Genomic DNA, 26937 nt, shown 5'->3' with positions numbered 1-26937 from the left:
ATTGGATAACAATTGCATAAACTTAAATTTGGAATAGATTGTTGTCGACGTAATACGTCTGTAAATGTAATTATTATTATTATTATTATTTTTTTTTGCTAGACTTTATGCTTCTGAACACTTTTAATAATTTTGACACAAGGGAGTTAAAATGCATGACATTATACAATGTTACAGTGTATATATGCAGATTTTTCAGAATGATGATATTATAATTTATCTGTCTGGAACATGATAACAATTGTGTTTTAAATAGTGCGATTCGGAGGAGTCAGATTGTGTCTAACTGATGATACGGTCTGTCATACAACGATAGAATACAGTATCATCAAGGGGCCGGCGTGGCTCAACGTTATGGTCTATGCATGCTTTCCACTACAGCTAACACCTGGGTAATTCCATTTTACTTGGTATAGACACTGTAGACAAATTTCCCATTGGGTGCAGATAAAAGTAATTTCCGATGAGATTCATATCAACGAAACGGTAGAACTTTTCATAACTAGAACGAATTAGAACAAAAATGTTAATATCTCAATTTGACTCAATTTCGATTGCAACCGGATTTTGCTATTGTACAGCGACATGGGAAGTGGAAGTGTTTTTTTTTCAATATGTGAAAGATTGAATAGCTATGTATGACAGAGAGAGAGAGAGAGAGAGAGAGAGAGAGAGAGAGAGAGAGAGAGAGAGAGAGAGAGAGAGAGAGATGTAAAGGAGTGTGGTACAATAATCCGTTTGCTGTATGATGCACTGTCAAGAAAATTTTGTTAATTCGTTCTCAGGAATTGTCCGGGAGATGTTATTTCCTACATGAGCAACTTTGTTATGATTATTGTAAATCATTTGGAGTGATTCACGTGTATTTGGAAGACACTATTACAATCGTTTCTTTTTCTTGTCTTTTTTTTTTCTTTCTTTTGTTTTTAACCGATAAAAAAAAATAATGCAAATATGATTTAAAAGCAGTGTTCTGATTGGTTGAGAGTCCTGATTTCTCAATTGGAAGGGCAATCATCAAGCGAGCAAAGACCGGTGGGACCGGTATTGGACCACATTTCAACCGAATGATTTTTTTCTCTTTGGCCACTCGTTCCACCAAGAAATCGGGATAAATCTTGCCTCATTAGCATTTTATAAGCTTCTGTAATATTGTTGATTAGGTGGAAACGAAAGCATGACAAAGCGCCTGATTTTGGAACGCTTATTGAGACATAATAAACGTTCCATGCACAACCATTGGCTTGTTAGACGCCCCTTTAAAACTGCCACTCTAACGATATACGAAAAAATATCTGAAAAAATTGTATATGAAAGAAACAATGTCAGACAAAGCAAGAAAGAAAAATACAAGAAAAGAAATCATCTCCAAAAAAATCAGTCTTCCGCGACAGGGGAAATCACGATATACATCACTGCCTTGTAATTAGTGCCGCGCTGAGGACCGGACCGAGGACCGGTCCCACGGTCTTTTAGCTGTGAACCGTGGTCTGGTCCCAAAGAGGAAGACCGCCGGCGGTCCTCACTTCTTATCACCTTTCAACGGTCTGGCGCCATACTACTTCCCCAGCGATTCGTTGCCTCGGTCCTTTGCCTATCTTCCACCAATCACCACCCATCCCACTTAATTAATCGCACCCACCCCCCTTTGCCATACACTAAACGACACAGACGACCATAGAGGCAGACGACCACCTCCCTCCACTCCGCAAACCGCCCTTTCGTGTGTGAGATGGGGGGAACAGGAGGCGCACGCCTTGGACGATTCCATTATACGGGGTAAATTTCAAAATTTACTACACCATAATGATCGCAATGACAATGATCTATGATGAAGGCATGACCCCTCTTCTCTAATGGGTTATTGTTTGAAATGTATGTGACTACTAAAGATGTGTGTGTGTGTGTGTGTGTGTGTGTGTGTGTGTGTCTCAAACCTAGCAAGTTGCAAGTCTGATTTTTTGTTTTCTTTTGTCCATCTCTTGTCGCCACTCCTTTCTATCGCATTGTTGTCATTTAAAATAATACAATAATATTAAAATTTCGTTTGGTGTTTTAACTAATCAAATAATATGAGTTTCATTAGTTTCTTCCTTCCAAAAAAACCAGTTATAACGTCTGTATTTTTAAAAGGTCCAATAGAATATTTGGGGACCCCGATAGCTCAGTTGATAGAGCACTCTCTTTATACGCAAAGGGCCAGAGATCGATCCCGGGTGCAGTCGAGTTTTTTTCTGAATCCCTGTCTACTCAGCAGTGAATGGGTAGCTGGGTTTGTTAGATCTGGCGAAAAGTCACCATCGACCCCACTTATTACTTATTACTTATTACCGCATCCACCCCCTCTTATTATAACTTCACGTCTCTCTCTTACTCTTCAATGCTCGCTGCCTTCTCATGTGTGTGTGTGTGTGGGGGGGGGGGGGGTAGGAGTTGCGTGTGTGTATAAACGCCACGAACAACTCGATCAACGCCTTGGGTGATTCCATTATCTCCGTTAATGGGGATAAATTTCAAATTTTATTCACGCTAAATTATCGAAGTAACAATGAAGTACTGTGATCAAATAAAGAAGGCATCACCCCTCTTCTCTAATTAGGTTACAATTTGAAATGAGTGTGACTACTCGTGTGTTTTACTCCTGTAGACCACGGTTTTCATCGTGTAGCGGTCTTTAACGGTTCAAGAATGAACGATCCCATGGTCCCAAAGGTCAAAACGGTCTCTCAAGAATGTTCAATGTCGAAAAGGACCGCCGGTCCTAGGACCGGTCCTTGCGGTTTTCATTTCCCAGGGACCGTAGGACCGTGGTCCTTAAGCTTGCCAAGGACCGCCTCGCACTACTTATGTAATCAGGAACTCATTCAAACTAGAATCGAGCAGGGCAATGTATGTGATTCGCCCGGACACTAGAAATCGGCCCGGACTAGTTTTTCGACCGTTCCACTGTCGACATTGAATCTTTGTATATATGAGGTAAATTGTTGATAATCACAACAGTGACAATGAAGGCAATGCTTGTGTTTTTATCCGGCTACGTCGTCTAATGGTAAGACACTCGCCTTCGGATCGGAAGGTCCTGGGTTCGAGTCCTTCTCTGAGCGGCGAATAGTTGAGTCCTTGGAAAGGCTCTTTACTAACATTCTCTCACCGTAATCGGGTGTAAAATGATTACCTGGTCGTGAACAGCGTTCTTTCTGTGGGAACCAATTGATATATCGGCAAACAGGCGTCATGTCTCGTCCTATATGTTTAGTGTTGCTGTTGAAAGCACTTTAAGCATATTCAACGAATATTGCGCTTTATAAAAGCCTAAGTATTTTTGTTTGCTTTGTTGTTGTTTTTTTTTGTTTGTTTGTGTGTTTGTTTTTTTTTTTGACGGATGCATTGCTTTTAACGAATGACGTGATTTGATGGTCATTATGATTATCTTGAAGTTCATGACGGACGCAAAGAGAGTGATTCGATAATGACAATAATGAAGTTGATGATGATGAATATTGAAGATGTGATACTACTGCAAATAAAGTCCAATTTTAAACAATTGTTGAATTTGAAATTAGTAATAATAACAGTTGTTTTCGAATGAAATTATTTATAGAACTTAATTAATTATTATTGTCGATTATGTATTATAAACATATATTTCTCCTGTTGTGACGTATTTCCCCACATTAATTTGTATGTATCTTGTAGGTGCAATATAAGTGCTTTGAAATGAACTGAAATATTGTGAATATTATTTATAGTAAATATTATTATAAATATTTTGTATTTTAGAATGTAAAAAAAAACAAGTTTGTACTGATTATCTCACAAAATATGGCATAAGTAATGTTTATTGAAATAAAAACAATTAATTACGACGTATTGATTTTTTTTGTTCATACTGCTTATTGATAAATAAATATACATAAATACATTTCTGTCTGGATATTTCAATTTGTCCGAAGTCTGATTATCAATGATCCACATTTTAAAAATCAACACATTGTTGGCTCAACGTGTTACAGGTATTTAACATAGCAGTCTTCTCTCTCTCTCTCTCTCTCTCTCTCTCTCTCTCTCTCTCTCTCTCTCTCTGTGTGTGTGTGTGTGTCGTGTGTGTGTCTCTGTGTGTGTGTGTGTGTGTGTGTGTCTCTCTCTCTCTCTCGCTCTCTCTCTCTCTCTCTCTCTCTCTCTCTCTCTCTCTCTCTTTCTTTCTTTCTCTCTCTCCCTCTCTTTCTCTCTCCTTATTTATTTTTTTGCAAATGGAGCTTTGAAATTTAAAAACAGAATAAAAATTGACTTCAAATATTTCGTTTAACACCAAGGGGTCAGAGGTCGCTAAGGGCCTCAACCTTCATTTATTTAATCCCATGTCGCATTTCAATTTCTTAAAGTGCATAAATATGGCGCTGATTATCGACGAGTCAAATAGAGCCTTTGTTCAATTTCTGGACAATGGCAACGCTGCTTACAGTAACTCTAAATTTAACGTCCATTTCCGATAGGACTGGAAAACACCTATGAGCAAAATGCTTTTCGAAGGGCACACCCAGACATGTTTAACCTAGGCTCAAGGTTTCAACCAGATTCAACTCCCCATCACCGGAGAAAAAAAAAATGTTTTTCTCCATTGTCGTCTGGTACTTCTCTACTTACTTCACTTCTATCAACAGCAGAAGTGTCCGCTCCACTCACTTTTCTGAATCCTCCCTGTATTGTGAGTACACGACGTTACCTCACACCACAGGGCGGCAGCGGCATAATAACTTCTCCAAAAGCCCAAGTCGCTAAGTGCATTGCAAATGCGACGAATTATATAATCTCTTTCCTGTCTTATTGTTTTTAAAGGCACAGAGAGAGAGAGAGAGAGAGAGAGAGAGAGAGAGAGAGAGAGAGAGAGAGAGAGAGAGAGAGAGAGAGAGAGAGAGAGAGAGAGAGAGAGAGAGAGAGATCGGGTAAACGTTTGAAGGTTTCATGTGAAAAACAGCAATTGTTTCGGGGAAGGGGGGGGGGGGGGGGCTTACAACAAATAAATAATTATTATTTTGCGGCAATAGCCGAACGAGACAGTATCTCTTCTGTATCGAAGTAAAGCTATCATGAGAAGGAAATGGGAGACAATGCTTTATATCCTGAGGTTGCGTCCCTGGGAAAAGCATTTGCATTAGCCTGATCGACTGAAGCATTAAAAAGTATTTGCTAAATTAATAATTTTCATACGCCTCATCTTACCAGCGTGTGCACGTGTTAAAAGACAAGATAAAACAATGTGTTGATTTGATGTATTATCGTTTGAACAGGCGAGGTGGAGAAGTATTTTTTTAAATATCAGGCCTGTAGGTTGATAATCTTTGAAAGTTGTCAAAATATGACAAAGAAACAAGACGTTGATTCACGATAAAGGCAAACTATCACTACCATTATCACTTTTTCTACTACTACTACTACTACTACTACTACTACTACTACTACTACTACTACTACTACTACTACTACTACTACTACTACTACTACTACAACTGTACTACTACTACTACCACTACTACTACTACTACTACTACTACTACTACTACTACTACTACTACTACTACTACTACTACTACTAAATAATAATAATAATAATAATAATACGACGACTACTATTACTACTACTACTACTACTACTACTACTACTACTATACTACTACTACTACTTCTACTATATACTACTACTACTACTACTACTACTACTACTACTACTACTACTACTACTACTTTTACTACTACTACTACTACTACTACTACTACTACTACTACTACTACTACTACTGCTGCTGCTACTACTACTACTAATACTACTACTAATAATAATAATAATAATACGACGACTACTATTACTACTACTACTACTACTACTACTACTACTACTACTACTACTACTACTACTACTACTACTACTACTACTACTACTACTACTACTACTACTACTACTACTACTACAACTAATACTACTCAGTTACTTCTATCCTCTTTTTCAATCTTATCTTTTTTGTTGCTGAATTCCTCATTTTCCCAGCTACTCCGTCTCTATCTATCTTCAATCAATCAATCAATCAATCTATCTATCTATCTATCTATCTATCTATCTATCTATCTATCTATCTATCTATCTATCTATCTATCTATCTATCTATCTATCTATCTATCTATCTATCTATCTATCTATCTATCTATCTATCTATCTATCTATCTATCTATCTATCTATCTATCTATCTATCTATCTATCTATCTATCTATCTATCTGGTTATCTGTCTATCCACCCAACCGCCCCTCTGTCTGTCCGTCCGTCAGCCCGTCTGTCTATCTACTGTATTGCACATATTATATATCACTCGTCCTCTGACATTCAACATCCTAATAATTGCTGTCTTTACATTGGATTCGCCAATCCACCTGTCGCTCCATTTCCGTCAACATTTATGTCCCTTTTATATTTATGGCAATCATAAAGGGTTTCCAGAGCACCAAAGGGTAGACAACGACAGCCGCGCTTAGAATTCCACGGTGGTGCTAGACTATAAAATCATATTTTATAATTACCGGCATACCGTTAGTAATGCTGAGTTTCTTGACTACTTTACATTTACTGTTAGCGGTAGGTCAGTACATATTGTGTCTTAATGATATTCTTGATATATATATGTTTCTTCTTCGTCTTCATATTGTAAACCGACTGATTCAGTCTAGACTTTTCCAGAGAGACCTTGGTATTTTGCAACAATGGGAAATGAAATTATGGAAAATAAACTATCATCCAGAGAAATTCTAGTTTTTGAAATTAACAAATAAAACTAAGCCAATAACATCTAATTACATCACTCATGACAAAATTCTTAAATAAACTTAACATGCAAAATACTTCGGAGTTATTAAACACGAATTCTCATACCTTTCAAATGCTGACAAAAATGAGTTGAACATTTAATGTATGTTGGACTTATCGGCTGCATTTGATACGATTGACCACACAATTCTGTTGAATCGGCGCGAACGTCTTTTTGTTACCAATGCTGAAATGGTTCGAATCTTATTTAACGAATCGTCGATATATTATTGTTGTGATCAAAAATGTCAAATCATCTGAACACCTCTGACATTTTGTGTGCCACAGGGATCCGTATTGGATCCAATTATTTCTCATTTAATCTAAATTACCAATGTTATGCAGACGATAGTCAAATCTTTAACCCTCTCCTTACCAACTATGCGAAAATCGTCACATTCGTTACGATACAACCAACATTTTTCTTATTCCAATTTCATCATAAAATTTAAAGAAAATGAACCGTGTGTTTTAGAGCATGTTTTGGAAAAGAAATTATGAATGGCAAGAACTTACTGCTATTGTGTTTGGGTGATGAAAATCTATTTTTGTGTTAGTTGGGTGTGAAATTTTTGGGAAAATCCTGAAAATGGCTGGTAAGGAGAGGGTTTAAGTCAGCAACCTACGACCATTTACATCTTCTAATTGAACGTTTCCACTCTTTCTTTGTTAAATAGAAATAGAAATAAATTGTATTTTAAAATAGTACAGAAGATTGTGATGAGATGTGTTCCAAATGACTACTCATACCTTTATGGTGCAAAAGATATGCACATAAAATACCAGGCCACGATGGTTACTTCACTATAAAGTATGGACAAGGGTTTAACTTTGCTCATGGTCTTATAAAGATACCAATAGGTCAATGCGAAATTAAATCAGATAAAATATAATATAGGCAGCCATCGTATCAAAGTTTTAATATTCCAACTGTATTGGTCTGTAAGGAACTAGAGAATTCGGAATATCGTTGGTTTAAACTGAACTCCCAAAATGATAACCTGATTTCTTTTTAATCCTCAGTCCACCCGGCCGTTTTCTGTTGAGAAAATCTTGAGAAAACTAATCACCCAAATGGCGGTCTAAAACGATTTTAAAAAGAGCAGGGAGATGTCTTTTTCAATCATTTGATTGTCTAAAAACAACAAGCTATGTTTGTCCAAGCGGACTTGAAGGTGAATCACAAGTACTCAGTGGCGTGGGGCCATTGGATCGAATGGTGCCAGGCACCGTACCAATCTTTTAAAAATCATTAACAGCATAATTTAATTAAAAATAAAACTGAGAAATTTTAACTCCACTGTCTTTCGCCAACTCGCCAACAACATACTGCCTTTTTAGTCTCCACTCTATTCAAGATTCCGAAGCACGCACTGCGCCGACTCGTGTGTTGGTGACATCACTGCGCGAAGTAGTGAGAGAGTCAACACCGTGGTGCAAAGCAATCCAAGCTCCAGTTAATGCTCTATCCATTAGTATCGCTACAGCTGATTGCGCGAGAAACTGGGTCGATATAGACTATCTTCAAATAGCGGAAAACCCCTCGACTTGTGCCAGGATCTGAGAGCTCCACCGTTGGACGGGGGGATGCGCCAAATTAGGGTAACTTCGGCCATCCAAAATATTATATTAACTGTCAAAAACACTGATCATTGTCAAGTTTATTTGTAAGCAGCAAAGAAAGACAACATAAAACTTAAAAATATGACATATCAAAATCCCCCCCCCCCCCCCAACCTCTTTTTCACGATTATTGAATAAAGTAATTCTTTGCAACGAAGTATTGTGGACGAATTTACCAACATTTTTTTGCTTGTAGTGCCGAGTTGATGGTTACGTGTGTATGAGTGTTTATTTGTGTGTGTGTGTGTGTTTGTTTGTTTGTGCGTGTGTATTTGTGTGAGTCAGAGAAAGAAAGCGAAGATTGTTAACAGTTATACTTTGGTGTGTTTTTAGATTTTTTAAGTACTTAAGTGGAGTGATTTTTTCTTTGTGATGCTTTAAGATCTGAATCTACCTTTTATTTGTGCAATCATTAATCGTAGTCCACTGATTTCCATTATTTGAGATATACTTTGAAGTTTTGTTTTGTTAAACAATGAATTGCAATGAATCAAGTTGACTCTTTACTTCACCGACCGTTTGGGAGATTGACACTAGATGACAAATTAGAAATAAAAAGACTAGTTCCTCACCAACCAACTGATTTTGAATTAACACAGGTGTGAAAATCTCGAAAACGCTCTTTTTCAGTGACATGGTATGACAGGCATGAATGGCTCACAGTTAGTTTAGAAAAAAAAACCGTTTCTTTTGTTTTTGTTGTCTACTTTTTACAGATACAACAAACACTGACAGATCATGGACATCTATAGGCTATAGTGACCTTAACCACTTCCAGCGTATTTCTTAACCTCCTGAACGTTGTTTTAGCACCCTTAAAAGAGTGAAAAATTTCTTGCGAAATTCAATGAAACACAGAGCGGTTAAATTCGTTAATGATTCTGTCAATTCACAAAGCTGAAATAGATGCCATTCCAAATTTCAATAAACACATTATAAAAAGATTTGCAGAGATGAAACATCGCCGTGCAGATTTTCTTTACAAGTACTAAAAGTAAGTAATTTCTGTCATAGGTTTTTTTTCTCTTTTGATTTACATTTATCACATATTGATTGCATAATCGACCAAAACCAATCCTTTAAATGGTGGACAAAGAATAATTACAAAGACCTTTTCATACGGGACTTGTATCTCAGTGTTGTGGCTTGTTGTTTTCATGAATTATTTGTTTTTGTGAGTTTTGTCCACTAGTAGAAACCATCGACCCTCCCCCCCCCCCCACCCTTCCAAAAAAGAGAGTTTTTAACATGTGCTCTCTCCTCTTAACCGTGTTCACTGTTTTAGAATTTTTTTTTCTTCTTCTCATCATGGCACCACCATACGCCGTCAATACGCCACGCCGCTGCAAGTACTGTTTTTCGACTGGCCAAAAGTAAACTGGTAAATACCTGTATAGATCGATAAGTTTAGCAACCACTGTCATTACTTGCTGAATAGTGAGTTTTCCTAGGCAGACACACAATCTATATAAAAATCCTAAATAAAGAGTCGGTCTTTTTGGATAAACAAAAATGGATATCCTAACAGCTTTGAAAAAAAAATTAACCAAACATTGAACGTTTCGGTGTTCCTTTCTAATTAAAAAAAAAAAGAAAACAAAATTTGCTGTCTTTTTCTAAATCTTGTCTGTTTTTCTAAATCTAATTCTATTTTCACAACTGAAAGAAAAGAGTAGGATTCAAAGCTGTCTAAAGGAGTGGACTGTACAGTGAAGAAAATGTCTTTTCACGGGAATTAACTGTGTAAATGCAACGACTAGTTGTGAAAACCTCAGGTTAATTCCCTTGATTGGAGATATTTAAGTTACTTAAAAATACAAATTTTAATGAGTCAGTCCTCGAGCTCTGTTCATGTTTTAACGATGTTTTTGCTTTTGAAATATGTAAATTAGAATAAAACTGCATTGACTTGTCCACATAAACTTTCAAATTCCTTTTTATTTTCAACCACGTGTTTTGTTTCCTGCTTTTCTTTTTGTTTTTTATTTTGTGTTTTTGTTTTCAACGACCTGCCTATTTGATATTGTAAAACTTCGTAGTTTTCAGGGCGGGGAAAATGTAAGGTCAACAACTAACTTAAAACATGCCAATCTGTCCTCAGCAACGTTTCAATTCCTCAATTTATTTGCACTGGCACCAAAACTTCATTGTCAAACAATTGTTATTGAACTTAATACCTTTATGCAGCTCTGTGATTGAAAGCCAAAAAAGAATAATCGTAAAGCTAAGAATTTTTCGTAATAGTTGGCAGGTCTGAATATTGGAGCCGTTAATAATTTACGTACCTCAGTATTTAAAAAATAATTATAGTTTAAAATGAATGAAAGAATAAATAGTAAATAGAAACACTACCTGAAATATATATCGTATATATAATACAGTAGAAGACTGCCCGTGCTTTATATATTTTAAAGACTACCAAAGAAATACTGTAGAAAGAGATACATGAACTTTTCTGGAAGGGGGCGGGGTTGTCTTCTTCATGACATAAACTAATGCTTGCTGATGGTGCTTGATAACTAGATCGAGGATTTCGTGGTTGCTGTTGTGCTTTTTAAATTTATTTTACCATCTTGTCTCAATCTAGACTTCTACTTTTCTTTTTTGTTGTTGCCATTATTATACTACTTATCTACCTCCATGGATCATTCTAGACTACACATTTTGACATTTCTTGGCGGTAAGAAAAGTGAGAAAAAGTAAGCCTAGTATACATGCGTACATTTAAGTTGATATACTCTCTTTACCACGTGTATCATTATTGTTATCTTTCAATCAATATATTTCTAGCATTACAATTAATATTAAGGGTATTCAATGGATTTTAGCATATTTTGCCCTATGTCATATGTTATGTTATGTTATAACTAAAACCGAAGTTCTAAGTCTAAAATGATGAGCTTTACACCACGGGTTAAATAATAAGTGAGTGACAGATAGTCAGTGTAATCTTGAAATATATTTATGCAGCATCGATCTATAAAATCTAAATACAAAGGGAAAAATATTGATTTAGATGCGGTAACACTTACATGCATTGTCAAATCGAGCACACTGTCAAACCGTAGTTGACTGGAAGAAACTAAAGTTTGTTGACAAACTTATAAATGAGTTCAACCATGACTTAATCATGTGTTTTCTGTTGACAAACATATTCTTCCGATTGGAAATATAAAATAATAAAATGAGTTCACCCATTTTGATTTCTTCCATGAATTATTAAAATCCGTGAGGAAATGTTTTACAAATGACTGAGATCATTATGCCCTATCAGGTCTTCTTAATATCATTGAAGCCAACGAGTGATAAAATTACCCTTATTTAGAAAAGCCTCATAAGTTACTCGTATATCAATGTGTAAAAAACAGTTTTATGATTTTTAGATTTTGCCAGCAATTCTGTGCTCGTTGGGGGGCGGGGGGGGGGGGATTAACTTTGACTGTATGGGACAATTTTGGGTACCAACTATATTCTTTAAAAATAATAGATACTGTATTGATATTATGCGGTTAGTTCAATTACTCATAACATTCGGCAGCAGGATATAACGTACACAAAACAATGTAAAACCCTTAACTTTTATAATAATAATAATAATAATAATAATATAATGAACTTATATAGCGCCTAGTTCCAATTTGGAATTGCTCACTGGCGCTTTATATCAACACATCATGTATGATATACAAATATAGAACTGGCATGTTAAAACCACACAAATTCGATGATAACATAATATATTATAATACAATACATACTAAGAGTCCAAATTATATGCCCTACAGAAAAGCTCAGTTTTTAACCGTTTTCTAAAATAAGTGGATTTTCACTATTTTTAGTTTCAATATTGATGGAGTTCCACAGTCGGGGGGCATGGTGGTCAAAGGATTTCTCATGAAAAACTAACGATTTTGGGGGTTCCCTTAGGATATTTAAATTAGCAGATCTTAAATTTCGACTGGGTTCATAAAGGTGGATAAGTTCCTGAAGGTAAACAGGAGCGGAATTGTTTAAGCAATTGAAAACATGGGTGAGTATTTTAAATTCAATCCTAAACTTTACAGGTAGCTAGTGTAGGTCCTCCAAAATCGGTGTTATATGCTCACGCTTTTTAGATAACGTTACCAATCGAGCTGCTTTGTTCTGTATCTTTTGGAGTCGATTAATGACATTATTATCACAACCATAGAGCAAGCTATTGCAATAATCAAGGCGGGTAAGAATCAAAGAGACCACAAGAAGTTTAGTAGTATCAATATCAAGAAGCCTTCTAATAGCACCAATAGATCTAAGGTAAAGATTGCAGGATCTAGTTACATTAGTGACATGGGCAGACATGTTTAATTTGGTATCGAATAAAACTCCTAAGTTTCTCACAGGTTCTTTAGTGATGGGAATTACACAATCAGAAAGATTCAGGTTAAGCTTGGAAAGGTCCACGAGGCCCCGTCTTGTAATTTGCAACACCTCTGTTTTATTTTCATTTAACCTGAGTTTGTTGCAACACATCCAGTCACTAATCTCAGAGATACAATTTTCTATATCCGTTATAACATTGAGATGATTGTCGATATTAATGGGAAACAGTAATTGGGTGTCGTCTGCGTAAAAATGGTACTTAATAAAATATTTTGAGATGATGTCACCTAATGGTCTGATATAGAGGGTGAATAAAGAGGGTCCCAGAACTGAACCCTGTGGTACACCAAAAGATAGGGGACAAGGAGAAGAGAAGTCATGTCGATTTACAGACACTGATTGAATTCTGTCAGAGAGGTAAGAAGAAAACCAGTCAAGGACAGTACCCCCAAATCCGTATAGTGTCTTAAGTCTGTCAATTAAAAGAGTATGGTCTATTGTGTCAAAAGCAGCACTAAGGTCGAGTAGTATGATAATAACATCATCATTTTTTTTTTTTCCGACATAAATGATTTATGATATCATTATGAATTTTAATAAGAGCAGTTTCAGTGCTGTGAAAGGGGCGATAAGCAGACTGAAATTTAGAGAACAAATTGTGTTCATTCAAAAACGTGTTAAGCCTAAAAGCAACAATTTTCTCAATTAGTTTAGACATGAGGGTGAGATTCGAGACTGGTCGATAATTATTTGGGTCTTCTTTGTCAAGGCTAGATTTCTTTAATATGGGAGTGACAATAGCATGTTTAAGATTATTAGATACCTCACCAATAAACAAACTAGCATTTACAATATGAGTAAGAACGGGAACCAAAATATTAGCATAAGAAAGAACAAGCCATGAAGGAATGGGATCTATTGGGCTGGTTGTTTTGGAGCATTGTTTCAGCGCAGACAGTACTTCTGTTTCAGTGGCGGGTTCAAATTCGTCGAATGCTGCTCCGGCTGGAAGTGCATTAGTTTCATTTATTTGTGCTTTCATTGTCTCTTCTTTGTCCAAATTATTCCGAATACCTGATATTTTATCTCTAAAGTGTAGAGAGAAACTATTTGCGGTAGCAATAGGGTCCTCGAAATTATTTGAAGGATGATCCTTCATCAGTTTGTTCAGGGTGGCGAACAGTTCACGTGAGTTTCGTTTGGCACTTGTTATTTTATTTTGAATGTATGTTTTTTTACATGATAAAATTAATTTGTTCCGTTTGTGTTTTAGTCTTAAGTAAATTTGATTATGAATTTCTAATTTGGATCGACGCCAAATCCGTTCGGCAGATCTGAGTTGATGTTTTAGTGTTTGTAACTCGTTGCAATACCACTCGGTGTTTGGTCGAAGAATAATTTCTTTCGTGACCGATGGACACAGCTCATCGAACACAGTTTTCAATGAATTATTATATGTGTTTACCATATCGTGAACATTATCACAACTCTTAACAGAGGCGAGTAAATCCAAAGACCTGATGGATTCTTGAAATGTTTCTTTATTTAGTGATTTTGTTTTCGGTATGTGATCGTTTTCTTGACGGTTGTTTTGCATTCGATTTTTAGATTTAAAGCAATCAGGTTATGATCTGAAATTGTGCGATCCAAAACGTCAACGTTATCAATTATTTTGTTATCTTTCCTGGAAATTATTAAGTCTAAGATGTGCCCCGCCTTGTGAGTTCCGTCCTTTACATATTGTCTTAAATTGTGACTATCTAAAATATCCTTTAACTTCAAACATTTTGTATCCGTTAGATCGTCCATGTGAACATTAAAATCGCCCAATATAAGAATGTCACCACTGGTTGTGCTAGTTTCTAACGCGAGCGTGTCGATTTCATCATAGAATTGATTATGTGTGAGTTTATTCCTTGTAGATGGAGGAGGTCTATAAATTACAACAACATGGTACTTCTCATTCCTTTCTGATGTTAATGTCATATCTAGAGATTCGAAAGTTTTATAATTCGATTGCGTCTTGTTTTTCTGTAGCTTAACGGATTCGTTATGAATAACAAAAATCCCTCCTCCTCGACCGGTTTTTCGATGCTGTGCTATGAAACTATATCCTCGTGGAATCAGTTTACTGTCATTGTTTTTAAGCCAACTTTCCGTGATAATAAAAATATCCAAATCCTTCTCAATGATAATATTTTCAATTAAGGCTTCCTTTTTAGTAACGGACCTTGCGTTAATCAAACCAACTTTAAGACATTTATGATTGTGATAATTGTTGTTAGACGATGAGTTGGTTATTTGTATAGGTAGCAAGGAATGTCGTCGTTCAATGGCCTTGTGTTGGAATGACGGTGTGAAGAAACGATTAAATACATTCATGACAACTTTTATCCTTTTCCTTTTCTTTCTTCCACCACTTTTCCCCGTCTTGTCTTCCTTCCATTTCTATTTTTGTCTATCCTTTCCTTAAACTGTTCACTCGTCATGTTTTGATTCTTTAACACATGTGATGATAATAGTTCATGATAATATAATCGAAAAATAACAAGTGGGGGCAGCTGGTAAGTTGTATTATATTTGTTAAGGGACAGCAAGAAAGTATGGTGGTATTGAATCGCCGCTGGCATTCCAAGTGCTGGTGACAACATTTAAAGATAAAAACAATAACAATAGGGTGTTGAATGGGGTATGGCGGCTCGTAGAAATCAGGGATAAAAATCGGCCTCTTCAAGAGTAAAATCCATTTATTTAATTTAAAATCAACTAAATACATAAAACGTTATCATCACAGGGTGCACTGAAGACTAAAAATCACAACTTTATAAAAATTATAGTCCAATAGTTTGAATTCACGAATAAAAATCTGCAAATAATAGAGAATAACACAGAGGTGGTAATGGATGCAGCCGTTCACCAGCGCTACACACTACATATAGTCTGATATAAACAATTTACTGAGAACTAATCATAAATATGACTATTTAAAAACAATCACAAAGAGATGAGTGACGTCAATCTCCTTCTGTCTATAATCATGGGTAAACAAAATGAAATTTAATTGAATTACAAACAAAAAAGAAGTAATTTTCACTTCATAAAACAACGAAAAAAGGTTAAACAATATATATATATATATATATATATATATATATATATATATATTATATATATATATAGAATGCAAATTGTCACTCACATTTTTTGTGGCCCAGACGATTAGCTTCTGTGTCTTACACATCTTCAGTCGGCGTAATGCTTAGTAATGTCCGTAGAAAAGTTCTTACTCCAAACTAATTGCTTGATCTTGGTTTCATTGTGTAGTGGTGATTAGTGTTGATGTGTATTGGCATTGTTGTGATGTGCTCTCATTGCTTATATTATGAGTGTGTGTATGCGTGTAGGTGTGTTGACAAAAAATGTGAGTGACAATTTGCATTCTATATTAGCTCTAACCATCATTATCGAGCACTTTCGTACCTACGAGTACCCACCAACACTCATAAATATATATATATATATATATATATATATATATATATATATATATATATATATATATATATATATTTGGAGGTGCACTGCTGTTGGTACACTGTTTTTCTTTCGGAGATACACATTGGTTTTCGTTCGAGGTACAGTGACATACACTGTTGTTTATTCGGAGCTTTGTTGGTACAATGACATATAATGTTTTTATTAGAAAGTACATTGATATACATTTTTATTTGATCGGAGGACAGTGGCATACTCTGTTGTTTCATTCGGAAGTATACACTGACATACAGTTTTTCATACAGAATCACACTGAAATACGCCCAGTTACTCGTTAATAGGTGCATGGATATACACGGTTTTTCATTCTGAAGTAAATTATCATTTCTACAGTGCCATTTCAACTTGGTCAGAGAGCTTTTACTCCACATCTAAAACTGAAGGTGCTTAAATGCGTTGCAAATAATATGTCGCTGCCCCGTTCTAGGCACACTTTTCTTTCATAATATCGGTATGTTAAAATGATCTCTAAAACTCACAGAGGTCCTGAACCAGCATGGAAGTTTACAAAAAGAATTCTTCAAACTTAATTTGTTAGTATTTAATGACTAGGGGGATTTGTTTTAATGCATATTGCCCATACTTTTTAAAGCAGTCCATGTCATGGAAATATAATTAAACATTCACCATGCTGAAAATCCACTTTTTTTTATTAAGAGGAAACAATATATTATTTGAAGGTCATGCACTCAACGTTCTGTACGAATGGTGTTGATATTAAATATTTCAAATTTAGTGCGTTACTTATCATGTGCTTAAGTATAATGGATATATGTTCCTACTTGCTTTCGATACCATTACCAAGCAAACTGTTCAGTTCTTGCCTGTACTTTGTACTCATTCTATAATAAGGTAATATATTCACACTTGAGCAAATCGTGTCCGCCAGAAATGAGAGAGAAAACATGACCCACACAAGATTCATATGTTGTCCTCCAATACTTATCTCTTTATTGGATAGTTGTAAAACCAAAAACACAAAATTTGGAATGGAGCAAATGAGAAAAATACAAGATATTGAAGTGATCATTCTGATTAGTCTTTTCTCCTTCTGCATCTTTGACCCAGATTTAGTCCCGGTTTTGTGATTGTCTTCAGCTGCTTTTATACTTTTAGATTCTTTTCCTGTTGTCTCGCTACACGTTTCTTTAACCATTGTCGCTCTCCAAGTTCTTGAGAGTTGGACACGTGAAACAGTAATCGCTGTAAGAAAAAGTACGACCGCTGTAGTACCGTAGTTCAAACCAAACGTGTTTATGTAATCCATCAAACTATCAAGGTATTCATATTCGGATGATCGACTTAAAACCAGGTGGGTAAGGTTTGTGTTCGGATCAGTCACAAATTGTAATCGAAGACACGAAAGGACTGGAGCATAACTGATTATAAAATAACCAAATATGCATAAGACAGACACCAAGGATGTAGTTGGTGTAAATATTGATCTCACTTTAAACGGGAATACAACACATACAAAACGCTCTAAAGCCACAAATACAGTCAATCCACGAGAAATAGAGGTACTCATAAGTCTTGGCCAAACGGCTGTTACATACATGACATCAAAGGGATCCCATCCAAGTCCACTGGGTTTGGATAAGACAATGTAATGATTAATACTCAACCATAGCATGAATGTGACGCCGAAAAAATCCGCCACAGCAAGACCAAAGAGACTGACGTTACTGGCATCTGACAGAATTCCCAGACGTATGAATACAGTGATATTTAGGGTATTCGTCACCATACCTAAGATGCTGATAGATTCAGTGAGGAAGACCTGAACAACAACAATCACGATATAGGCAGCCCTGTCACTGACTAGTTGTTCTACTGGTTTGACCAATATTGTCAAACGTGTGGTATTGCCTTCCATCTCAATGTTATATTTTAAGGTCAGTTTGTTTTTAAGACGAAAATAGTGTGGCTGAAAGAAAATGATCAAATTGCCATTATGTCTCAAAGCACCTAATTATGAGCTATTGGCATAAAAAAATAAGCAATCATCCTTCCCAAAGCACCTCAAATTAAGATTATTAGAATTTCGTAAACGATAAGTTGTAAAATGATTTATTTTGCAATCGATTTAAGTTATCTATAGTGGTCATATTCACTTTGTCATAAAACATGTAGGGTTCCCTGATTATTACATTGGATTTGTATTTATACGCAAGAAAAGATGAGATGATTTTAGGTGGCCAATCAGCTGTCTTTTCAACTTCTATTTAAGCAAAGAAAATTAGCGGAAATATAATAATTATTCAACGGGTTCAAAACATTTTAACGATCATGTTTTTACTAAGAAATGATAATGTTTACACATACAAAATATGGACTAATAGTGGAATATTAATTTAATAATAGTAATCATGACAAATAACAAGAAAATAAAATCATAGCTATCATTCTTGGAACAGTAAAGATGACACTCTGATTTTAACTTAACTTATTAAGGAAAACTACTCTTCATCTGATTGGTTCTACTAAAATGTTTGATAATAACTATAGTTCCTACGTACGCTAAACCGATAAGCTTCTACATGCAGGATTCAACTTTGATTTGAGCTAATCAATAACTTATAATTGAGACCAAATGTTTCAAAATGGTAATATGTTTTGGAATTATAAGCTTAAAGACTTATCTTTCACTGAATGCATTTATTAAAATGAGAGGCAATGAAGATGTTGCCTACCTTTCACAAGCATTTGTTTTTTAAACCTTAAAAACTGACAATTGCTAAATCTCGCCATTTTTAAATTTATAAATCAATTTTTTTTTTGCATCTAGATCATAGTCACATAATACTTGACCTACACAGTGGGTCACAATTGTTTCTCATTATCACAGACTGGACCGTTGATTCCAAGGTGATAATAACAACGATGAGCCTTGGGGTTGAATGAAAATCTTATTTGTCACAAGACAAAGCTCATCTGCGTCTTCTAATCTTCTAATATTTTATGTGTTGTTGAACGTCTTGTTGTAACATCATATGATGAAAACAGCTTGTGCAAGACACATGTTATATACAGAGTAGATCTTGGTGGAAGGTGAAAGAAGAATGGGAGCGATCTATATTCATGTTTTCGTCCAACTAAGTCATCGATCACATGATTTGTTGCTGCCCAACGATTGGACAATTCTCAATAACTGGAAACACGCTGCTTGTTTATGACAGTTGTAAACATACCCATGAAAAACGCTGAACAAAATGACCAATCGTAATGATAGATATTTCAAAAGCTGTGAACACTTGTCACTGTGTGGGCCATTGGAGCCCATTTTGCAAGACGAGCACATGGAAAGGTAATACAGATCATCCCCATTGAAGACAAAAGAAAATGTGACAGGACAACATCATGGAATGGACAGGTTTGACGTCATATGATTTGACACAGGCCAATGATCAACATGAATGGCTCCAGATTGTGAAGGCTGCATCCCGCAAGTTCACACGACCTGTTATGGGACTGAGCGTGGCCTTCGTAAAGTTATGGCCTGACACTGACCAAAAGAAAACAAATCGTGAGTTGTATTCAATAGTTCAACCAATGAAATAACTTGTTTCCAGGAGCACTACTAACGACAACTCACTAGGCCGTGTAAAAACATAATAATGACGTCAAACTGCCAGTCCTTTTGGATTTCAGTGTCAGGCTATAACATAACGATGGCTACGGACTGAGTGAGAGTGATGATTGTGTGAAAAGGTATAGTTGTGCTGATTTCCCCCAAAACGTGAGGCGACAACGAGGATCGAGCAAAGAGGCAAGCAACCTGGAATGTATCCGTGTTGAAAAATGTATCTAAAGTTGACTTGTTAAAACATATCAACTAAATGTGTACGTGTGTAGATATATTCTAAAGTAGACACGTTTTCACAGGCCAGATAAAGACACTTACGCCTATTGGTGCTGTACGTTTAAGTGAAATACTCAAACAAAACAAACAAGAATGTATCCGTGGTGAAAAATGTATCTTAAGTTGACTTGTGAAAACATATCAACTAAATGTGTACGTGTGTAGATATAATCTAAAGTAGACACGTTTTTACAGATCAAACAAAGACACTTACGCCTATTGGTGCTGTGCGGTGAAATACTCACCTCTTTTGACAGCCAGGTACATCGTATCAACCCACACATCTATGTGTAAACTTTAATGCGTATTTAGTGTGCTAGAAGGACTTTACTGGCAACATATCACCCAACTAGGGGTCTTTTAAAAATAACAAAGAACAGAGTGACATCAACTTCATTCGTTCTATGTATATTCTGAATGCACGTGTTTGGCTAGAAGACAACTCAGATCAAATGATATATAAAAACAGTAATTAAGATTTTCTTATTGAAATTCTAACTTTGTAAAATTCAACTTTCGCAAATATTTTTATCATAAAATATTTATTTCAATTATAACAGCCCCTTTCTTCTTTGTCTCTCTTTTAAAACGGGTCAGATAAAAAGTGGTATCTGACCGATTAACGATGTGGTGCACAAAACAAATCATTTATAGACTAGTACAAGAATTTCAATCCCATTTACCAATTTCTATTTCTTTTTATAAATATGAGAATAAAGTGTTATAACACGATTTTAAACCCAAACTGGTAAGTTATTGAAGTCGAGGAAAGACCTCGCAGACTCTGTCTTTCGGCTCTCTGGTCAATATAACTCCTTCAAAAATCGTTTAATATCAAACAATTAAAAAGAGCCACTTGTCAAAGATTCTAACCTGCAAGAAGTACTTCAGTGAGGATTGGTCAATATTCCTGTCAGCTGATCTTGTGACCACCCATACGAGATGAGGTTTAAGAAGTATTGAGAGATGTTTATTTGTGGAATCCATTTATATCCCGATGAATTCGAATAGTTGTGGAGAAGAAAGCGAACATGACTTGGAGGACAACTCACATTGAAACAATTGTGCCGTGGTGTTCTTCACTCGTAGATGTCAGGAGAGAGACAAGCAGGATGAATAGATAAGTAGAGATGTGTAGTTCCTATTTATGTTGTAGATGTAATTTACTTTAGTTTCTGTAATAGATGTATCGTAATAATTGATTCCCTTTCCTTCGTCATTTTTTATCGCTATCGTGAAACCCGGCCTTCTTCTTCCTCCTCCCTTTCTCTATCCGGACTAGGCTCAGTGCATCGGCCTGATCTGCAGAAGAACTTATCAACGAGTTTCCTCTGTCTTCTGAGTAGGGTGCAAAACTTTCGTAACTCAAGTTACGATAGTTTTGCACTGAGAGATATGCTGTGAGTTGAAATACTGCGCACCTTGTGTCAAATCGACATTCCTGTCGCATTAAAAGCAGAAAAGTTATTCAAATTTGAAGAAATATCTTAACTAAAAGGTAACAAATTTGTGGAAATAAGACTATCGTAACTTAAGACAGTCTTTCAACCAGTTTTTACTTTTCCGTTCAAATGTATGTATCGTAAGTTAGAGTTACGACAGTCTCTTTACCAAATAAGTGTCAAACTGTTAAACATAAAACGGTTTGTTTGTACAGAGTTAAGATAGTATATATGCCAAATAAGTGTCAAACTGTTTACCATAAACCTGTTTGTTTGTTTGTTTATAGGCTGTAAACGATTATTTGGATAATAAATAGCACCCGCTGCTCGTTTCTCGATGTTAATCTCAACCCGTAGAAAATTATCAAAATCATAGTTTGCATGTGTACAAAACACCAATGTCTAATAAAATCTTTGATTATATTCATAGCTTTTATAATATTAAGTTTCTAATCTATAACTTTTACAGTAATTCATATCCCAGCAAAACATTTTACATCTTCAACGGATTAAATGACTTACTAAATGTTTTCTGAGTCTTTTCTAAAGCCGTACTTGAAATCTGACAGTCTCTGTGTTCCAAATAGAACTTAAATGACAGACGCTTGTTGACCATCTTGTCCATTTGATTGCATATTTAGTTGGGGATGGAGATGGACGGTATTTGAAGATTCAGAGAAGTCATCCTCATCTTTTGGAATTGGACTCACGCTAATAAGATTCTATCTCAGCTGAAAGTAGAGCTATCATAAGAGCCATAGGGTTGATTACTCCGGAGTTTCTATAGTTTACGCTATCATTTTCATAATAGATAACTATGAGGGCAAACAGACTTGTTGTGGAAGATTACCATATTTTATCAAAATCCAATGCTATTGGGCTATGCAACCTCTTATGTAGTCGTCTGCAAGTAGTTAAGTTTCTTGCGATTAGGATATATCTGGAGGAGTAGGAGGAGAATCAGATCGTATAAATCAGAACCAGATCTATACAATCAGATTCCTCTGATATTCCAAAAGACTGATCTCATGCGACAGTTATAAGACTCTTTTTGGGCACTATTTCTGCTTTTAGCAATACCGCCGTATACTTGCACTTTTCCGTGGTAGAAAAGAAAGTCCACACCTGACCTTTTCTATTTTTTCTTGAGTCCCAGAGAAACATTGTGCCTTCGAGCTCATGAAAATTCATTGAACCTATAGAGCACAATGGCCCATGCGAGGATCTGTAGATCCATCAACTAGACACGAAGATGAAGAGGAAGAGGAAGAGGATGAAGAAGGAGGAGGAGGATGACGACGACGACGAGGAGGAGGAGGACGAGGAGAAAAAGGAAATGATGATGATGATGATGATGATGATGATGATGATGATGATGATGATGATGATGATGATGTATGGAGGAGGAGGAGGAGCTGAAAATGAGAAGAAGGAGAGGGAAGAGGAGGAAGAAAAGAGTATGGTGAGAAAAAAGAAAAAAGAAACAGAGAAAGGTGGAAGAAGAAGAAGAAGAAGAAGAAGAAGAAGAAGAAGAAGAAGAAGAAGAAGAAGAAGAAGAAGAAGAAGAAGAAAGAGGATGATGATGGAAGAGGAGGAGTGGAGGAGGTGGAGGAGGAAGAGAAGAAGAAGAAAAAGAGGAAGCAGAAGAACAACAACAAGAGGAAGAGGATGAGGGGGGGGGGGGGGAGGAGGAGGAGAAGGAGGAGGAGGAGGAGGAAAAGAAGAAGATGAAGACAAAAGAGAAAAAGAGGAGGGGTGAGGAGAGGGAGAAGGAGGTGGAGGAGGAGGATTAAGAAAAGAGAAGAAGTAAAAATATATATAAAATGTTGGGAAGTAAAAGGGAAGAGAAGGAGCGAGTAGGAGAAGTGAAAAAGTAGTTTTAAGAAAAAGAAGTTAGACTTTAGACTACCCTTTATTAAATCTCGCGTCCTGTCCAGTTGTGACATACAATTATGATTGTTACTGCTCCGTTTCTAGCCTTAAATACTGATATAAACTCCGGAGTAATCAACCCTATGGCTCTTAGAACTTGTTTCAGGTATCGTAACTCACAATATTATACTTGTCTATTAAATGATGATAATGGCACAATAACGATCGTAACTTCGAGTTACGCTAGTCTAGTTCTAGTTCTGTTCTATCTTGCTAAAAACCATACGATAGTCTTGCTTCCAATAAACTACTTTCAAACTGTCGTAACTTTGATAACTCATAAACCAAGCAATATATCGTCTCAAATATGCCACCATCACTTTTCTCTCCACTTTTTACATATGATTAGTAAATTTCACGGGTATCCAAGGATTATTGTGAATTTTAAACAGTTTTTTTTTACCTCTGAAAAGTGCGTTTTTAAGATACGATAGTTTTGCACCCTACCCTCGTATAGTCTTTACTTTTGTTGATGTTTCGGGCTATCTTGCCCTGTCGACTCTCTGGGACGAAACCGAATTGTCACAACTACTACTACTACTACTACTACTACTACTACTACTACTACTACTACTACTACTAGTAGTAGTAGTAGTAGTAGTAGTAGTAGTAGTAGTAGTAGTAGTAGTAGTTGTGAAAGAAATAATTTATTCTACCTCTCAAATTATTTTGATTTCGTTATTTCAGAATAAAACGCTTTCAAAACTATTTAAAGAATATTTCTTGTGTCTCCCATATCCAATTTTAGTTAAATTCATCTCCTGACAATCTGACGTTACAAATTTATTATTTTTTTAAGTTGATATCATTAGGCTTAACCAAGGGGGGGGGATGGTAGAATAAATCATAATGATGATCATTTGACAAAATTATTTTAATAACATAAACGGCCATTATTACCCACTTTCAACCTATCGAATACAGTATTTTTAATTCAGAAAAGTGAGTGGAGCAGGCACTTATGTTGGTAACAACAAGAGATGAAGTGAGTAGAAAAGTGCCAGAAGACAATAGAGAATAAAAATTTTCGCGGCGGTGGTGGGGTTTGAACCCGCGACCTTATTGGTACGACATCTCCGCCTGGCCGGTGAGAGCGTGACTCTACCGTATGAGCTATCCACGAATACAAAAATATTCGTATCAAACTCAGGTCATTTCTAGAGCTCTCTCTCACCGACTTCTGGAGACCGCGGGTTCGCCACACAACCATCGCGAAGTTACCTGGCTAGCAGTTAAGCTTAATAGCCAATATTCTCAACACAAACATATAACTTAGAAACGATTGAGACATTGAGTATGCTCCGGTATATGGGGTGAATTTTCAATTCAGAAAAGTGAGTGGAGCAGGCACTTATGTCAGTAACAACAAGAGATGAAGTGAGTAGAAAAGTGCCAGAAGACAACATAAGTACCTATGAGTAAATCTGATGATTATAATAAAATATAATGGCTGGTAAATATATCAATGTCTCATCTGTCGCTATTAAAAAAAACTTACAGTGCAACAAATAATATAAATAAACATGCTATGAGTTTGTTTTCATCGGAGAAACATTTATCATATGAGATTATAAAAAAAAGTTATAATCAATAAAATCGACACGATAAGATTACACTAAAATTTAATATTTGATTATGATAAAATATATGTAAATTGTCATGAAATTACATTGAAAATTTATTTTAAAATGATAATGATAATAAATTTGGTGTCATTACGAAATCTCACAAACTCAAAATCAATACAACAAAAAATGCTTGGTTTCATTTATCCGTTTGTGTGTGTGTGTGTGTGTGTGTGTGTGTGTGTGTGTGTTAGAAGCCGGTAACTGTGGACGTTACGTTGCAGAAGTGGGTGGAGACTAATCGTCAAAGTTTTCAATGATTACAAGACAAGGCTGCTCCCCAAATCTTCTTTGATACTATGCAATGAATGGATGGAAGAGCATTTCGGGACAAGTATAATCCTTCGCTGAACACGACATGAATGGTCAAGTCACAGACGGATCTTTAACCCATTTGACTTTCTCTTGTAGGAATACTTAAAAGATTTCATGATTAATGAAACATTCACCAACTTATCACATTTAAAGAAAGAAGATTTCAAAGTAATTTAAGAGATTCCAATCGGAACATTACCAGGATGATACAACAATTCTGTATGCAGATTAATTATGTGCATTGAGAGAAAAGGGAATCCTCTAGAACATGCACTCTTAAATCTACAGTTGTTGTCGATATAATGTTCACAGAAGTAATCCAAATGAATGCTCTTTTCAATTATACCCATTTCGTTTACACATCTTTTGTAATTATATATATATATATATATATATATATATATATATATATATATATATATATATATATATATATATATATATATATATAAATTTTCATTATTATTAATGAAAAAGGTTTTTTTGGCATAAGTGTAAAGATAAAATTGAACTTGAACCTAAACTCCCCAAATAATCGTTTGCCTGTTTAATGCTCTCTGCTTATTTCAGAATCTCAATGTGATAAATTAAGGAATAGTCTCTTTAAAAAATTGTGTATCTATGAAATAGTACCAGACAAGGCAGAAAGAAAAATAAAAGGAATAACCACCCCAAAAAATCAGCTTGCCTCGACTGGAGATCGAACCTCAGACCTCATATTTCCAGTCAGACGTGCTACTTTTACATCACGCACGTAATGCTTATATTCTTCACAGGGGATGGTTATGCCCTATATTTTTTGTTTCTGCATTGGCTGGCACTGTTTCCATACACCCCTTTTGAAATGTCTCATTATTTCAGGCAATTTTTATCTCAATTCTTTTTAAAAATTTATTTTAGGACAGCTTTTCAGCATACCGTTGCAATAATCAAATTGTGTGTGTATGAAAGGTGCCAAAAAAAGCAAGATGGAAAAAAAACAAGAAAATAAAATTTAAAAAGAAATAATAAAAAATCAGTCGACCTCGACTGGAGATCGAACCTCAGACCTGATTACCTGTTGCAATAATTGTTGCGTTGTACATTTTTGTTGTTGCTTCAACTATGAAAAACTGAAAGTCATATTATATCATCAGTTATTTTAAAATACTGTTTGAGAAAGAGATTTTAGTCTAATAGGCAACATGAATTTTCCAAACTAAAGGGTAATTATGCACATTAGCGTTTGTTTTCAACGTAATTTTTTGATTTTAAAATATTTATTGCAAAATAGTATCAATCTAACTTGATGTTGGTTTTATTAGCTATTTAAGAATTAATTGGAAGCTAGCATTGGAGTAAGATAAAAATCTGAAAAAAATGTGTAAAAAAA

At 35.6% G+C, this 26937-nt stretch overlaps 2 protein-coding genes across 2 annotated transcripts in view; one reads left to right on the top strand and one right to left on the bottom strand.

Annotated features, from left to right (window-relative positions):
- LOC144968673 (uncharacterized) overlaps positions 1 to 890 on the top strand; it is a 64185-nt gene extending 63295 nt beyond the window's left edge. Inside the window, exon 3 of the mRNA XM_078907242.1 lies at positions 1 to 890. This exon is cut by the window's left edge and continues 1272 nt beyond it. The gene's annotated coding sequence lies outside the window, so the exon portion shown is untranslated.
- A 15609-nt stretch (positions 891 to 16499) lies between these two features.
- Positions 16500 to 24974, bottom strand: LOC144969680 (uncharacterized). The gene is made up of 2 exons (XM_078908829.1): positions 24915 to 24974; positions 16500 to 18316 (listed from the first exon to the last, which is right to left on the bottom strand). The coding sequence occupies exon 2, from the start codon at positions 18263 to 18265 to the stop codon at positions 17168 to 17170; it is 1098 nt and encodes a 365-aa protein (XP_078764955.1). The 5' UTR covers positions 18266 to 18316; positions 24915 to 24974; the 3' UTR covers positions 16500 to 17167.
- Between the last annotated feature and the right edge of the window lie 1963 nt (positions 24975 to 26937).

Source organism: Berghia stephanieae, chromosome 3, assembly GCF_034508935.2.
Source record: "Berghia stephanieae isolate SIO BIC M18660-M18661 chromosome 3, UCSD_Bste_1.3, whole genome shotgun sequence".
Taxonomy (NCBI): domain Eukaryota; kingdom Metazoa; phylum Mollusca; class Gastropoda; order Nudibranchia; family Aeolidiidae; genus Berghia; species Berghia stephanieae.
This window is presented reverse-complemented; position numbering and strand designations above follow the sequence as displayed.

Coding starts and splice junctions, on each gene's coding strand:
- LOC144969680 (XM_078908829.1), bottom strand. CDS start 18,265: ATGGAAGGCAATACCACACGTTTGACAATATTGGTCAAACCAGTAGAA.